Source organism: Lissotriton helveticus, chromosome 9 (assembly GCF_964261635.1).
Source record: "Lissotriton helveticus chromosome 9, aLisHel1.1, whole genome shotgun sequence".
NCBI classification, from domain to species: Eukaryota; Metazoa; Chordata; class Amphibia; order Caudata; family Salamandridae; genus Lissotriton; species Lissotriton helveticus.
In genome coordinates, this window is record NC_136070.1 from 72,768,087 (window position 1) to 72,785,611 (window position 17,525).

General features: G+C 44.9%; 1 protein-coding gene across 3 annotated transcripts in view; it reads left to right on the plus strand.

Annotated features, from left to right (window-relative positions):
• PSEN1 (presenilin 1) overlaps positions 1-17,525 on the plus strand; it is a 203,614-nt gene that overhangs the window by 125,923 nt on the left and 60,166 nt on the right. For all 3 annotated transcript variants that reach the window (XM_078659500.1, XM_078659501.1, XM_078659502.1), the window contains one exon: positions 16,771-16,869. In XM_078659500.1, the coding sequence (XP_078515626.1) occupies positions 16,771-16,869 (99 nt within the window). The remainder of the gene's footprint in view (positions 1-16,770; positions 16,870-17,525) is intronic.

The window sequence follows — 17,525 nt, forward strand, 5'->3', positions numbered from 1 at the left end:
CAATATGAACCTGTTCTATAGGATCGTAGACAGGCACTTTTTCCATATGTAAATGCACTTCATTTCGTAGGTGTAACTCCACACCTCCACATTCACCATCTTGCATCTCTGCGAAGCGGCAGGCTCAGTGACGTGTAAACCTGCCTCTCAATCTCTCTCAAGTTGCTAACTGTAGCGTCCCATCTGCTGTCCTTTTATTATTTTTGCCTTAAAAACTTCCTTTATGGTGCTTATTTCACAAGTGATCGGAGCCTCCTGTGTTTTCTAGGCATGTATTCTCTAGGTTAAATCATCAGGCAAGCAATCCCCTGAGCACCAAAGTGTGCAGTGCTACTGTGATGGAAAACTGGGCAGCCAGTATGGGTTGGCATGACTCTTATCTGGCTGGATGATCCAGGCTAATCAACCCAGGTCTGCATCACCTTCCAAACAACTGCTTCCATTCTGCCTCTTACTGTGTTACCCAAGTTGGCGTGGTTGTTTTCTCCAGTATTGGGGTGTCTTTTATAGATTCACATGCCTGAATCATTAGAGAATCATTCCCCGTCGTTGGAGAGGAAGTCCCACGGTACATAAAAAACGCAACAAATATGCCATAACAACCAACAAACCCTGGTAACAAGAAACCAGGAAGTATAGTAGCCCAAGCTACCAAGAAAAAAAGTTTCACATGCATGACTATCATAGTCATTATACATAGCCCAAACTGCAGCCAATCAGGCGACGTGCTTTAACAGCTCATTTCCTATGGCCACGCCAAACTCCTTTACTGTTTTCTATTCTGTAGTGAACACTTGTGTGAATTTGTGTTTGCCCGCATGGAGGTACCTTTAAAGGAGTCTTTATATATGCATCCAAACCAAGAGCTATCAAGTTATTTCTTCTGATACCATCCTCCAGGGAGCCCTCCAGCTGAATCATAGCACAACCCTCACTTTTTCAGAACACTCATCATTCGTCCCATTACTTTGCCAGGAAGCTCATGCATACAGGTCATTTGTAGCATTCAAAACGCCCTCCGGAACATCTCTCTAGTTGAGCTTCGAGCTCCAAGCCCAAGCCCCTGGGGCGACTGCAGATGAGTCTGTCGTTATCCAGCTGTGTCTGATTTAAACTTCCCATTAGCTCACAACTCTATCCAGCTTTCACATACGCAGATAGGAAAGGCAGCACCCAGCAAAAGATAAAATTCCTGTTTGAAAGATCACCGGCAAAAGAGAAATACCAGTGTCCTCGACCACAAAGCAGTAAGCAGTTGCAGCATATGAAAAGCTTTTGTTACTTTAAGGGCCTTGTTGGCAAAGGATTTTCTTGGAAACAATAGATGCCAGCCACAGTTCTACCAGCTCAATGGTCAAATGTATGCATAATTGCATTGGTGTCTTATATTTGCAAAAATCAAGGTTTGAATGTCATACAATTGTAAAATGCACAGGTAAGAGGTTAACCAATATATGTGGGATGCAAGTATGCTTTCGTTCTGGGATTCAATTCTTACTCAGCTGTGTTTTGCCACCTTGGGTTAACACAAAAGGTGCCCCCTGTGAACACTTTACACTTCTAGAGTCAAGCTATCCAGGTTGGTTAACAGTCATTCTTCTACCGATGTTTGACTTTTTAATCTTCCTGCAATTGATGCAATAATATAGGGTCTAAAAATAATAACATTTGCAATGCATTTCCTTGAATGGGAATTTGCCTCCATAAAATAGAGAAAAACGCAGAGAACCAAGCACACATTCAGGGCACAATTAATTTTGTAAAATAGGTGAACACCATTCTCAATTCTCAATGATTTTCCCAACATTTGGCAAGAAGGAGAAACATGTCATGGTGTTTGTTTATATAAGAGATGACTTAAATGTTTCACAATAATTCCAAGGGAGTTGAGAAGAAAACGAGACATTAACATACCTTCTGCAGCAGTTATTTATCGCCGAGACGCCTGCGGGTATTCGTTCGCGCTTTGTAAATGGCAACAAATAAATAAATAAATAAAATCTAGTTCCATAATTGCAATCTGTTCTCCGCATAAATTCTGATGACAGGATGTCAGACTCTGCTCCTGGACCACAGGGCAGACGGGGCCACAACCATGGTGGTTGAGGTAGTTTACAACTGGTGTCCTGGGGACTGTGTTCTGTGAATCTGCAAACTGTTCCAACTACAAACATTTCCGCTGTTCCCTCTTAGGATAGCAAGGGCGAGCAGTCGCTGGCTTCTCAGGGAGATCCCATCGATCCGAAACAGAAAACACTGCATATGGACCCTAAAACGGGTCATATTATCAGTATCCCCACGAACAAGCGAAAATTGGACACCCCACACATTCCTGAGGTGCCTGTGAAGAAAAAAGACTGTGCAAGTTCACCATTTAGACCCTCTTCTGTTCTTACTACTAAGCCTTTCTCTCCTCCAAAGTCTCCTATACTTCCTACATACTCACCACCACCACAGGATGATGATGACCTAGGGGGTGGGGGTGGAAATAATGACCCTTTCAATGATCCTGATGATGACATTGACATACCACAGGACACATGGTGTAGGAAGGTAGATCCCTGACTATGGTTGCCCCCAACTTTTTGCCTGGTGTTTTGCTGGTTTTCTGACTTAGTTGACCTGGGGCCCTGCTATTCAGGACCCCAGGCCCACTGCTCTCTCTGTAAAATGGATTCCATGTACCTTAGGTACATATCTAATTGGATACTGAGTCACCTTATCAGCCCCTGTACAGTGTACCTTAGGTACCCAGGGCATAGGTGCACACAGGGCCTACCAGGGGCTGCAGCATGTATTATGCCACCCCTGGCTGGCCATCCAAAACGGACACAACTGGCTGCTTGACAGCTGGGGCAAGGTGGTGTAATCACCCTTTGCTTTAGATATAGTATTCCTATATCTAACCCTAAAATGGACACATATATTCCTATCAGTCACTCCTATGGCAGGCCTTATCAATCCTGAAGGCAGAGTGCTTGGAATAATGTGAAATGGTGCTCTGGCATGAGCTGAGCCCGTTTGCAGCTTGCGGAACCAAGTCCTAATAGCTGTTCCATGATAACGCTATACCATATACTCTTAAGTGCATTATGTACCTCGCGGTCATATGCTAACTTTGGTATAGCATTATCAAAACATGTCGAGTAAGGTGTCATACGAATTGGAATACTAACCCCTCGCCAATTCTGGCAACGGGGTTAGCATTCCACCCTTCTAGAGGGACACGACATGTATATAACCTGTAACCCCGGTTAAAGTCAGACATAGCCTCAGCTCCACAAAATGGATGCTGCCACCGAGACACAAGTCTGCCCTCCTGCTGCTGGGAGTCCTTCCAGCAACGGAGGCAAGGACAAAGGGTTTCCTGTCAGGGGCGGTGCCAGCACCATCCCAGACAGGATTTTGTGTATCCCAGGTAGGCAGGGCTTTAGAGGAAGGTGACTGCAAGTGGCACCCCGGTGCTCACTATGCATAGGCCGGCTCAAACCAGTTCTGGGGGCACACCAGCCCCTGAGCTGGGGAGAGACCGGACAAAGGAGAGGGGTGTAACCACCCCCCTCCTAGTCCCACCCATAGGGCAGGACTTAGTCGCTTGCCAGCCCCTTTTCTCAGGATAAAGGTAGGAGCAGGCCCCCTTCCAAACTAGATCATCTTTGAATCCTGAAACTACTTTCCACGAAAGGAACTCAAGACTCTTCTCAAGATTCTCCCTTGTGACTAAGGAGTAGTCACCCTGCAGCAGCAGGCACCAACCAAGCATCGCGGTTTGCTGTAAGTCTCTCCTCCGGATCAAGACTGCCCAGCTCGACGAGAACCGGCTTCCCTGGCACCTCTGACCTCTACCTGCATCATCAGCCCAGCTGAGATTCGTGGGTGTAACGAGACCTCGAGGGACCGGCCATCTTCAAGACTGCACGACGCTTGCCCAGCACGACCACCGAGAGACCCTCGAGTAAGTGCTTTGGGGTTTGAGAAGCCCCGACCCTGAGCAGCTCCAGCACCGAAGTCCAGCCCCCTTGCATCCACGACATCTGCGTGGGGCCCTTCTGCTCTTTGCTGCTCACCGCGTTGTCCAGGTCACTTGCCCGTTGGCTAGTGACCCTCCCGACGACGAACCACGACGACAACACTGCTGGTCTGGCTGCTCCAGACTGGCCCTTGCTCCCCTCCAACAGAGGAACACCCCGGACCCTCCTGGTCCACTCCAGACGCCATTTTGAGTCCACCGAGTGGGCTTGCATTTGCCAAGAGTTGTTGCCCCAATCCTGGGTCCAGCGACGTCGACAGCAGATACCTTCGTGGGACAGCTCGCACCTCCATCCTGGTCGCCGACAACGCCTCCTGGTCCGAGAGACTGCAGAGCCCAGCGTCGCCCACTCACCTGGTCGAGGTGACTTTGTCCGGTGCCATCCTGGTGCCCACCTAATCACTGGCTAGTGATTCAGAACTTGGTCCCCTCTGCTTACAGGTCTCCTTCTTCACCGATCCAGGCTTGGATCCCTCCGAATCTCTTCACTGGTCGCCTGCCAGCAACTTCTTCTTTCAGGCTCCATAGGCTGCAACGAGGATTCCCGACGTCTTTTCAGACCTATGCAGCCGCAGCCCCTGGGCTAGGTAACCTGAGCATTTCGGTGCTCCAGCACAGCTTAACTATCTAAGTGTACAGATCCTTTTTCGTTTCAGCTCTATCTAGTCGGATTCGTCCGATAACACTAACTTTACGAAATCTAGCATCCATAGACTTTGTTCCGCATCCCGCGTGAGAGTGCACACTCTGCACCCGATCCCCCTAGGCCTCCTGCTAGTAATCTAAAGGTTCAGTAGTACAGACCTAGCGATCCCAAAGCCTCTGAGATTAGTTACTTACCTGCTAGTATTTCGCATTCCACTTTTGTAGTATATGGTTTCCCGTGCCCCTCGGGCATTTGTGTAAATTGTGCGACTTGAAGTATTTTCTCAAGAGTTTTGTATTGTGCTTAGCACCCTGTCCTCATAAAGAGTCCAGGGTTGTTGTGTTATAAATAAATATACTTTATTTTCATAACAACTTGTGTGGTGTCCTTTCACTTGGTGTTCAAGGGGTAAGTGTGATGGTAAAACAGCTGGCTTAACACGCCCTCTAGAGTTTAGCCTTAGACTGCTCTTGTCCATGCTACTAGGATAGCTGGTCTAAAAAGGTTGACTTACAACCAATCATCAATAAGGGTTGTTTGGACTGATACAAAGTGCTCACTAGAATAGTGAACATTATATATCAGGCCAACTTCTCACACATGGGATGACTACGATAACCGTAGATCCTCCAGACCTTCCTGATCTAGAGGCCATCTCCCTCAGATGACAACATTGGCTTTAGTCCGCATTGATAGGGCTGCCCAATATCATGGCGTGCAAATGCATTCAGACCCCACAGAGGAAAACTTCCTCGTAGACACTTTTGCACAGTCACAGAGGACAGTATAAACATTACCCATGTTAAAAGGTGTCATCAAACATGCTCCAGACATCTTCAAAGACCCCGTCAGGACCAGGATTCCCAATCCTCGAATTGATCAAAAATATAAACCCGCCCCTAATGATCCCACCTCAACTCCCCTTAGATTCCCTGGTAGTGACCAATGCTAGGAAGCGGGCCAACTCACAGACTTCCGTTGATGCAAATAGTCAAAACTGCTAGACGCTTTTGGCAAACAAGGTGCCTCCCAAGCAGCTAATCACTGGAGGATAGCTAATGCACAAGCATTACTTGCCAGATACGATAGGGCTTACTACGACGAGCTTGAGGGTCTAATGCAGCATTTGCCTGACCAGTACAAGGCCAAAGCTTATGATTTGATTTAGGAGGGCAAATTAATAACAAACGCATCCATTAAATATGCCCTCGATGCAGCAGACACTGCATCTAGATCAATCAAAACTAGTGTTATTGCGAAGACATGCATGGTTGCGCATTTCTAGGTCCAAACAAGAAGTGCAGACTACTATCCTCAATCAGCCGTTCAATCAGGAACACCTTTTTGGCCCAGCTGTAGACACAACATTAGAGAAAATGAAAAAAGACACTGAGACTGCAAAATCTATGGGAGCATTACAGTCTCCATCTACACAAGGCTCCTTTCGTCGCTCCTTTTATAGAGGTGCATCCAAAACATCAGTACAGATACTGCTTCCTCCTCCTACAGAAGTCCCACACAAACATCCCCCAACAAGGGAAATTTCAGAGGTGGGTACAGGGGAAAATAACAAAGGGAGAGGCCGAGGTAACAATGCTTGCACCTCCCCTACTAACAAACAGTGACTTTCCTCCACTACCTACAGACTATTCCACTCCGCTCGGAGGGAGACTCTCACAGTTCCTACCGGTCTGGAATTCAATCACTACAGACAAGTGGGTAAGGCAAATTATCGAGTATGGTTAATGCCTAGAATTACTGCAACTCCCCCCAACATACCGCCGAAACAACGTCCCATACCCACCAACATCTAACGCTCCTCAAACAGGAAGTTCAATCACTGCTTCAAAAGAATGCAATAGAACCAGTTCCCCTACAGCATCAAGGGACAGGAATTTACTCCCTATATTTTCTAATCCCAAAAAAGGATGGTACTCTCAGACTAATACTGGACCTCAGACCTCTCACTTTTTAAATAGTCATATCACTTTCACATGATCACTCTTCAACAAGTCCTTCCACTGCTTCAACAAGGCGACTTTCTTGCAACATTAGATCTCAAGGACGCCAACTTCCATATTCCCATACACCCTGCTCACAGGAAATATCTAAGATTCACAGTGGACGGCGAACACAATCAGTTCAAGGGTCTTCCATTTGGGGTAGCTACAGCACCCAGGGTCTTCACAGTGTCTCGCGGTAGTAGCTGCACACTTGCGAAGACAGCGGATCCATGTGTTTCCATACCTGGACGACTGGCTCATAAAAGCCAAGTCACACAGTCAGTGTGTTCATCACTCACCAAACAATACTACTGCTACACCACTTGGGGTTCGCAATCAACTACGCCAAATCACATCTACAGCCTTCCTTCCTACATTAGTATCTAGGGGCCACAATAGACACTTCCAAAGCCCTAACATGCCTCAATCCAGCCAGGATCGCAAGTATGCAAACCCTCATCACAAAATTTCAATCACAACACTCCCTTCCAGCTCGAGTGTTTATGCAGCTCATAGGAATGATGGCCTCTTGCATTTTCATAGTACCACACGCAAGACTTCAGATGCACCCCTTACAAGAATGCTTAGCACGTCAGTGGAATCAGGCTCAAGGTCAACTTACAGATCTGGTGTTGGTGGACAGCCGCACACATCGCTCTCTACAGTGACACAAAACCTTTCCAGAGGGCTATAGTTCCTAGAGCCAGTTCCACAGATAGTGCTAACAGCGTACGCATCACTCACCGGCTGGGGAGACCATCTTCTAAACCACACAATTCAGGGCAAGTGGACCACCCAACAAAAACTGCTCCACATCAATCACCTAGAATCACTAGCAATATTTCTAGCTTTAAAGTCGTTCCAAGCACATCTTCTCAACGAGACTCTCCTGGTCCACACGGACAATATGACAACAATGTATTACATACAAAAACAAGTAGGAACACACTTCTGGCAGAGCATCTTCCAGGAGTGCACAACAAGATTGCGGATCTGCTAAGTCGTCAGACACAGCAGATTCACGAATGGGAACTTCATCCTCAAGTTCTTCAACCATTTTTCCACATATGGAGCCACCCAGACATAGATCTGTTCGCAGAAAACAAAACATTAAAGGAGGTCTCAGGGAGTAATTTAAAGACCAGCAAGGTGTATATCCCCTATCATATATATAAATAACACAAAACACCTTGGGTCTGGACAAATAGTGTAAAGGTGAGTGGTGGAATAGAATGAAAGTATGTCAACATGTAAAGGTACCAGCCACCTCAGTTAGAGAGGAGAAAGACTCTTGTCAGTACCCATCATTCACATTTTGTGAGATTTCATCATTTGGGACTAACCTCCTCTAGCTCAGACATCCAGTCTTTAATAATTAACTGGAATATCTTAAGCTGATCGAAGGACTAGAGGATGGCTGCTGACTCAACAGAGTTTACCAAAAAGCCCATAGGCACAAATTCATGCTATGTGAAGAGGGTCAAAAAATGTGTGCAGCGCTGAATTATACAAAAAAAAGTGTGTTAAAAATGACTAAGGGAACTCTTTCCAAATTTTATTCTTAGAGATCACTTGTCATACTTAAAAAGCAGTCTACAAACATTCGAAGTGATCAAATGTTAAACAATAATATAGGTCGACATGTTTCTGACCACACGAAGATCTAAATGTATCGGGGCATTCCTCAGGACAAAAGAAGCAAAAAAATTTGAGCTGCTGCAAATGACACAGATAGTGAAAAAATATAATACAGTGAAAATTGCCTTTACTCGATGTCCGCCCGGGGTACCGACGGATAGAGCCGGGCCCCCTTCCCTGAGTAATTACCAGGTTGAGGGGAGGGTGATACCCAATCACTATGGGTAACCGATAATTTCCTCTACTACTACTTAGATTGGACATTACCGGTGGAGTATAAAATTGTTACTTTTGGCAATTTTCACTGTATTATATTTTTTCACTATCTGTGTCATTTGCAGCAGCTCAAAAATGTTCAGATTACATCTGGCTGCCCTTGCCGCCTACCTGCAAAACTGACAACATTTTTCATTGTTCAGAGTACCTGCTATCTAAGCTTTTATGGAAGGACTTAAAAGGATATTTCTTTCCACACTACCACCCTCTCCGGTGTGGAATCTAAACATTGTACTTACTAGGCTCATGGGGCTTCCATTCCATCTTTACACAAATGCAAACTGCAGTTCCTTACATGGAAAGTAGCTTTCCTTGTCGCAATCACCTCTTTCAGGAGAGTAAGTGAGATCCAGGCTTTAACCATACAAGAGCCATTCTTACAAATACATCGTAACAAAGTGGTTTTTCAAACCAATCCAAATTTCCTTCCCATAGTAATCTCTGCTTTTCATCTTAATCAATCTGTAGAATTACCAATGTTTTTTTCAAAACCCATATTCCGTGGCAGAGAGAGCTCTTCACACACTCGACGTCAAAAGAGCTATGCTTTATTACATTGACGGGACTAAACCTTTTAGAAAGACAAACCAACTGTTGGCAGACTTCTCTCCACCACATAAAGGAAACCCCATTTCTAAAGCTGAGATTGCCAGGTGGATAGTCAAATGCATTCAAATATGCTACCAGAAGGCAAAACGCATATTAACAATTCCCTCTAGAGCACACTCCACACACAAACTAGGGGTGTCCATGGCATTCTTAGGGAACATTCCCCTAGAAGACATTTGTAAGGCAGCCACGTGGTCTACTACACACACCTTCACCAAACACTATTAGAGTAGACATGCAGGTAAAGCAACAAGCTTCTGTAGGCCAAGCTGTTCCTAAGACACTTTATCAAACCACTGCAACAGATACAGGTGACCACCGCTAAGAGAGACACTGCTGTACAGTCTATGTAAAGTATGAATTCTGCAGCTCATATGCATTGAACGGAAAATGCTACTTACCTGTATGCATCTGTTCTTGGCATGTAGAGCTGCAGAATATCATGCACCCACCCACCTCCCCGGAATCTGTATTTGTTCCAGTGTAATCTTACTTACATACATTCACATGGACATCTTTTCTATTTTTACACTCTCCATCATTTCCCATCATGGCGAAAAACAATCTGAGGATGGAGTCAATGCCCATGCTCACTATCGTCCAAGGGAGGAGTCACCTATCTCGTGACTACAAAGACTTCTTCCAAGACAACAACAAGGTGCAAGCATCCGGACCAACACCAGATGGTGATCTATGCAACAGTATGATATTCTGCAGCTCTATGTGCCAAGAACAGATGCATACTGGTAAGTAGCCGGGACACTCTTTGAGTAGCCGTGCACTATATAAAACAGATATAACATAATAACATAACATAAGTAGCATTTTCCTTTCTCACAACCGCATCAAATACTACACAGTGCATTTTGCAAATACAGGGTGATACCCCTGATCACAATTCACCTCCACTTCTGTCCTTGCTCTCTCCCACGAGACGACCACCAGAAAGGTGCAGATTAGGTTACCATGTAGCCAATTTTGCAGTCTGTTAATTTTGTTCTTACCCCTGTTTTACTAGTGGGTAGAAAACAGTCTCAGTCCTCGCGCTCACTACCCGAATGCTGTTCCTGCAGCCGTTGCATGGGAGGTTGGGTGCTGCCCATCCCGATCACACAGCAGTCTTTGGAACACTCCCATCCCTGGTCATGAAGAATTTGGAACTGAAACACGGTGTGGTTGTTTGGACATTTTCTAGATATGGGATATGGATCCATAGTCTCAGACTTCAGAACCGGGTTGGGTTGCTCTCTTGCAGTTGTCCTGCTCAGGCTGCTGTCCGAACACAGCCTTTGTATAAAGCTCTCACATTAGGTAGCACTGGGGCTGTTTCCAAGCTGCAGCATCTATAAGGAGGCACAATAAAGTGTATGGCTTCTGCAACTGACTGTCATCAGCTTTCCTGAAGCAGTAATTGGGGACAAAGGCATGTCTGACCCTGAAACCTCCTCCCCTTGAACAACAGAAATTGCAGTCCAACCCCTTAACCCACTCCATTGGCCAAAGGTCAGTGTTTAGGAAGAACCAATCGGCAGCCTGAACAGTCTGTATGGATTTTTAAAAGTGTTCATCCTCCTCACTTCAGTGTCAGATTTTATTCCTTCCAGTCACAGAATGCAGACAATACACTTCCACTGGATGGAATAGCTGTCCTCATTCACCATCATGTGCCATGCCACACCAGGGCTTTCCAGCAGGACTTCACCGAACTGATATATATATTTCGCTGACCGAAATGCGAAGGTTTGGTACACTTAGGAATCACAAAACCATGTATGCAGCTACCACCGCTGTATCCACAGCAGTCTGGCTATCAGGCCGGGGTACATGTCAGATCACCATGCAGGGGACATTTACTTCCTAAACCATGACATGCATTATTCAGTGTAGTTTGATTGTTATAGATAAAATATTGAAGTGGTTTAATGGAATTGATGTAGAAATCTGCATGCATCCTCTAAGTCTAATTTCGAGCCAACTTTGTCATTTGTCTATTGAAGTGAAAACGAGTAACTCCTAATCTGTAAGGTATTATAAATTCACAACACTATGGTAGCGGGTTTGTAAAATAGTATTAGGAGGATTGTTATTATTAGCAGAAAAGTACCAAGAAAGAGCAATGCTTGATTTGTTTCCAGAATATTGGGCAACTAATTTACGCTTAGCTATTGAGAGCCATGGCAGGATAAATTCTCTCAAGATTTTGTTGAATTTTGCAAATGCTTTAGCAACAAACAATTAAAGGTTGCTACAAATGTTGGTGTCAAGGTGTTGTTATTAAATGAGTTATAGTTTGAGTTCAGAGTTGCTTATTATCAGCACTTTACTTAGGCCTCTTTTTTGTAGTCCTTCTCCTTTTCTGGTTGCTGCCTCATCGCGCCCACATTTCGTAGTCTATAGTGCTTATTTCCAAATTTTATGCAGCTTGGCACTGAAGTAAGTGCTTTCTTTGTGCTTTAAAGCTGGAGTGACACGCTGGAAAATGGTTAAATAGATACATATTTAAAATATTACCAAATTAAAGGCAGTTTTCATAGCTTTGGTGGTGGAATGTATTAAATAATGCAGGTCCTGCCATCAATTGTGATTTTTAGTTTTGAAGGCGCTTGTGGCCTGTATGGCAGATTATAGCGGTCTGCTAATAGAGAGGGGCAAAAGTACAGCCCTTGTCAGCCTTTTGTCGTTGTTAACATCAGTCACATATTGTTTCGCCCATATTCGTCAGTTCAGTAGAACTGTCATTGTGAATGTGATCATAAAGAATGTTTCCTCTTCACCAGCATTTTGTTTTATTTTGAGTGTATTTATATAGTGTGAACCCAGCCTGCTTGAGGGAGGGGGAGCACTGCATACAGCAACAGGAATCCAGTACCCACGCTCAGGCCTACAGAAGCAGCACTTGCAGTGAATTACAAGTAGTGACCTGTACATTATAAAGTAATGGGTTGGGGGCATAGGCAAAACCAGTAGGACTGGCTTGCATTTTGAGTTTGGACTAAAATTTCCAAAGGTTTTCTGCAGTGCAAATATAAAACAAAAAACAATTGATTTCTGCAAACAAGGCTTCAGTGAGATTAAAAGAAAGCAGGCATTGGTATAGCCAACAGGTCTTGCCTCGGAAAGTTACTATAGTCTTGCTGTACAGCAGAACGTCTGCTGCACAGTATGCTGCTCTACGACGCGGCATCACTAATGCGTTTAAAAAAACAAAAAAACATGGCAGTGGGATGGGATACGAAGCAACATGGAGGAAGGGAGGGTGGAGAAGAAGGACATGGGGAGAGGACATGAGAGACAATGGGAAAAGCACAGGTGGGCGTTATGAGCTGCAGAGGGACACAAACTTTAGAGGGTGGGCGGGAAGGAAGCTAACAACCTCTGACCCCAATCCCGTACAGACTAGATGTGACAGTTGTAGCCTTGGTCTTTTACACGGTCAGCTGGTAAAGCTCATTGGACCATCTAGCATCCTTCACCAGAGAACAGATAGGGTGTGTTCCACCCTAGACTATACTTTGGCAGACCCTGACTTATTAAAAGATATTACCCACTTTTCCATAAAGTCGAGGCGAGACAGCAGTCATTTTGCCCAAACATTTACACTGGAGCTTATTCTACACTGGGCCCCAGAAGCAAAAGGCCTGTCCTCGGCCCCCCAGCCATACAACTAAGGCACATCATATGGAAGGACACAATGACAGGGAGTATCAAGCAATTAATTACCACCCGCCTCTAGTCGAACCCGCCGACTGCAGTGTCTCGCCTGTTCAAGCCTAGGAGGCCTTTATTGAGACCCTCATCACAACATTTCCTATCACACCCACCAGCAAACACAACTAGGGCCCAAGCGGGACAGAATGGTTCACCACTCAATTGCAGATCATAAAAAAGCAACTCAGTAGGAAGCTCAGACGCGCCCATCCCCTGAGGCAGTCAACGCAGTCATGGCTCCATGACCAAAATCGCCAAAATTAAACAAACCTACATAAAGCCATTTGGTCCGCCAAACATCGATGGGTCTCTGGACCAAACTGCTCCATGCAAGTAAGCTAAAAAACTCTGTCTTTCTAGGCCAAAATCAACAAAGTGCCCAATGTCCGTCAATAGCACCATAATGCTGGCATCACAGAAGCATACATCGTCACAGCCTATAACCAGGCCGACCAGGTCCATCTCCTGACAAAGCACGTAGAGGCCTGCCATGAAGCTCAGCAAAGCACCCACTCCACAGAGGGGAGACCAGGGCCCAATGGCCTTCCAAAAACGATTTTCAATAAGGAGTCCCCCCCCCCCACCCCCAGTCCCTTGGACTTGGCAATTAACCCCGCTATTCAATTACACCATGTTAACAAATACCATCCTGGACTCCTGGAGAAGCAACATCCTACAGCCAATATTAAAATCCAGCGAGCACTCAAATCCCTCTAACTTCAGATTAAAAACCTTAATTGAGGTAGAAGCCAAGATCTAGGCTTCCAATTTGCTCATCGATCAAGAGGACACGGTCAATCAATCAAACATAGTCCTGAAAACTCTGAAAGGCTTCACAGCAGGAATGAGTACATTAACCAACCTGCTGGTGGTCACATTCCAGTCTGATCAAGCAATCGCAAAATCCAGCAAGCTCAATGCCTGCTTCATCGTATTAAAGGCAGCTTTGACAAAGTCCCGAGAGCTCACCTGTGGGAAAATATGTCCTGTGGCGGGGTGGGGAGGGGAAGTTGGGCACCGGCAGAACTGCTGGAGGCAATCAATAACCTCTACTCCAAGACTTGGGTACAAATCAAGATAGGCAACGGTTGAAGAACCACCCAGAAAATCAACACCAACATTGGCCTAAAACAGGTGTGCGTCTTGGCACCCTGCCTATTTAACATCTACATTGCCGATTTTGATATCCATCTGGCCCGAGTGTCGAGTCTTGGCAACAACAGACTGCCTAACTTTACCTGGCGGGCCAATGGCCATGTCCTAAAACTAGTAAAATCCTACAACTGTGTTTGAGTCTATCCAGACTTGCATTTAGTTTACAAAATGTACCTTCAATCAAGACGAGCCACAGCTAACAACCTGCTATTTGCATATAAAACCATATAATGAAATACGTGAAACACCTCATCACACCGTCTCCTCCAAGTCGTAGGTGCTAAATACATGCCTTCGATGTCCTATGGCTCAGAACTGCTCAAATGGAAAGATGCAGCAACCTTAAACACTCTGCAATCAAACCTCTTCAAAAACAAATTTGCGATTCCACAACATGTCTCGCAAGCCCAAATCAGGCTCATGTGCAGTCTGCACAGCCAGGGCCTTTTCAGGAATGGGGTCTTAGTGAAATTTTGCTGGAGGATGAGGGCAACCGAAGAAAACTTGCTCTCATATCAGTGCTTGATGGAAATAGAAAAGCAGGCCAATTAAATCTGTGTTCCTTGCGCTACATCTGTTAACCTCAGCTCTGCAACTAGAAGAAGCCTTGCACACCTCCATGGAATACGCCTCCTTCAAACAAATTACCAACTGAGCAGCCAAGCTTTGAACATGCATCACAGACTTGGCTGCATCACATATCTTAGATACTTCTGCCTTAGCAGCCAAACAGCACTCCTGGGAAGTCAACCCATAGAATACAGCATGTGGCCCCCAGCCATACAGGTCTTCCTGAATGGCTGGGGCAAAGAGACACTATTTGATGCTAATCTGCCTAGGTATCCTTCCGTCGAAGGACTTAATGCCCCCATGGAAGCAGTCCTCGCCTACTGCTCAGTGCTGTCTCTGCAGATATACCAACGAAGCACTGCTTCATTAACTGTGTCTCTGCCCAGCCATTCTAATCCACAGGTGAAAACTTCGACGTCTATCTATGAGATCTTTGCAAATCAGTGCTTGTCGCCCAGCCGTAATAGCCTTATTACGAGGAGACCATTACAACTGTCATGCAAGGCTGTGCGGATCCTCAACATTTCTAAAGAGCTGGAAGAGCATAGCACCTGACTCGACCTGATTCATCAGCCGTGGGTTATGTTATGTTAATGTTCTGTTAAATTAACTTACAATGCGCGTGAATCACCCCCAAAGGGGTATCTCAGAGCAGCAGAGACCAACAAGCGGGCAGCCATAGTATTAGAATAGTTTGGTTTTCTGAAAATATGGTGATCAGTGCACTTTCGTGTGGAAATAGGAAGTTTGTTCCAGTAGCGAGGGGCCAGATACGAGAAGGCTCTGCCCCCAGAATGAGTTTTCTTGATTCGTGGTACTGTAAGTAGTGACTTGTTCATTGATCTTAGAGACCTGCCTGGCAGGTAAGGATTGAGTTTCTCCCCTAGGTATCTGGGGTCCTTACCGTTTAGTGCTTTATGCACTATGCAGCTAATTTTAAAAGTAATTCTTTTACGCACAGGAAGCCAATGGAGTGAGCGCAGTAGAGGAATAGAAGCTGATCTGGCCAGCATATTTTGGATTAAGCTGGTAGCTGTATTTTGGACTACCTGAAGTTTACCCAAAAGAGATTTGTTCACGGCGGCAAGAAGAGCATTGCAATAGTCAAGGCGACTGATCACCAAAGCCTGCACTAAGGTCTTGTGCACTGAAAGTGGGAGTAAGGGAAATAGTCTGCGCAACAGACTCATTGCAGTAAACCAGGTACCAGTGGTAGCCACTACCTGATCTTTCATAGCAAGACTTTGGTCTAAACGAACACCCAGGTTTTTTTACTGAGATTTGGGGGAAGGTGCAGCTCCCAGTTTCGAAGGCCACCAATCAGGGGACCAGAGCTGCTGTGCAGCTCCTTAGAGCATAATTTATGTTTTGCTGATATTTAGCTGGAGAACATTGTCAGCCATCCAAGCCGAGATGGCTTTCATTCCATTAGCAAAGCTACAGTAAAATTGACATCACACCCCGGCCACCTTTAAGAAGCCAGAAGAGCATAGAAGTTTAACCTCTTGAACCCGCTTTTATACTCCTACCTTTATACCTCACCTGGGCTGGTTGGCGCCCCAACAGCCGAGTTTTCAGCTGTGGGTCACCTCAGTCCAATCTACACGGCGCTGTAGCCTCACTTACGAAGCCGGATGAGTATGGCACTTTACTCACTGGGTCCTGTCGTCATACTTGCTTGATCTGGCGAGTGCCACCTCATTAACGCACAAAGCACCTAACACATTATCCCCAGAACCTTCAGGTTTGTCCTCTATTGAGGAATGAAAGTGGTTCTTAAACCTTTTTATTGTTTGCCCATAAATGAACTTAAATCTTTTTATACTTTTTTTATCCTATCAATAAAATGTTTACTTACTCACATTCCCAGTTTACTTAATATTCTGGATGATTTGTATAACTCCAGAGGGAATAATTTGCATCATGAGGAAATGAATTTCATGTTGCTGCGAAAGACAGTGACATTTACCCAATTTTCTTGCTACAACTGGTAGCCTGTTTTATAATAGAAACATTTAATTAGATATAATTGTGTCAATATTGCTTTGTCGTCATTCAGAAAAGGCAGTTTTTACAGTGTGATGAGTTTGGTGGAGGTTACAGATAATTCATAATTTCCTGCCCTTTTCTTTCAGATCTCATTGCTGTCCTCTGCCCAAAGGGACCTCTGCGGATGCTGGTGGAAACGGCACAAGAAAGAAATGAGACTCTCTTCCCAGCTCTGATTTACTCCTGTAAGTACTTTTTTTGAACAGAAGGCGATTATTCTGTTTTAATCCTCTACACTCTTTTCGTATAAGGAGATTAAATAATCCTGAATGCTTGTTCTCAATTGAGCGCAGTTGCCGCTACATATTTTTTTTCTACTGTCAGGCATGGTGACCTCATGGTTATCTTTAGTAGACACGTATAGGAGAAAATGAACAAGAGATTGCTTTTCCGCTCTGTTGAGTAGGAGATCCCAGTTCAGATCTCTTCTTCTAATTAGTTTCTTTGTGGATTTCTTTGTTTATGTCTGGTTTGTTACTGTACACATTGGTGGAGCAGTATTACTCCTGCTCACTGCCAATCAGGAAATACTCGTTCAGATATTTGGTCTCACTTGAGTAATTTTGCCTGAGTCTTTTTAGGTCGAGCATTCAAGACCGATTCTAAATACTTTAGTATATACTTATTATATACTTAAATGTATATGTACTTTGAGGGCTCTGGAGATCAGCCTTAGGACTTGTCTGCTTCCGCTTAGTAATTTCTTTTTTGTTCAACTACCTCTAATTAACTGTCTTGATAGAAAACAACCAGCAAAGGTCAGTAAAATACCAGAATTGCTTTCTGCTGAGGAACTTTCTTTTTTTCATTTTTCTGGCACCTGCCTGTATTTAACTTTCTT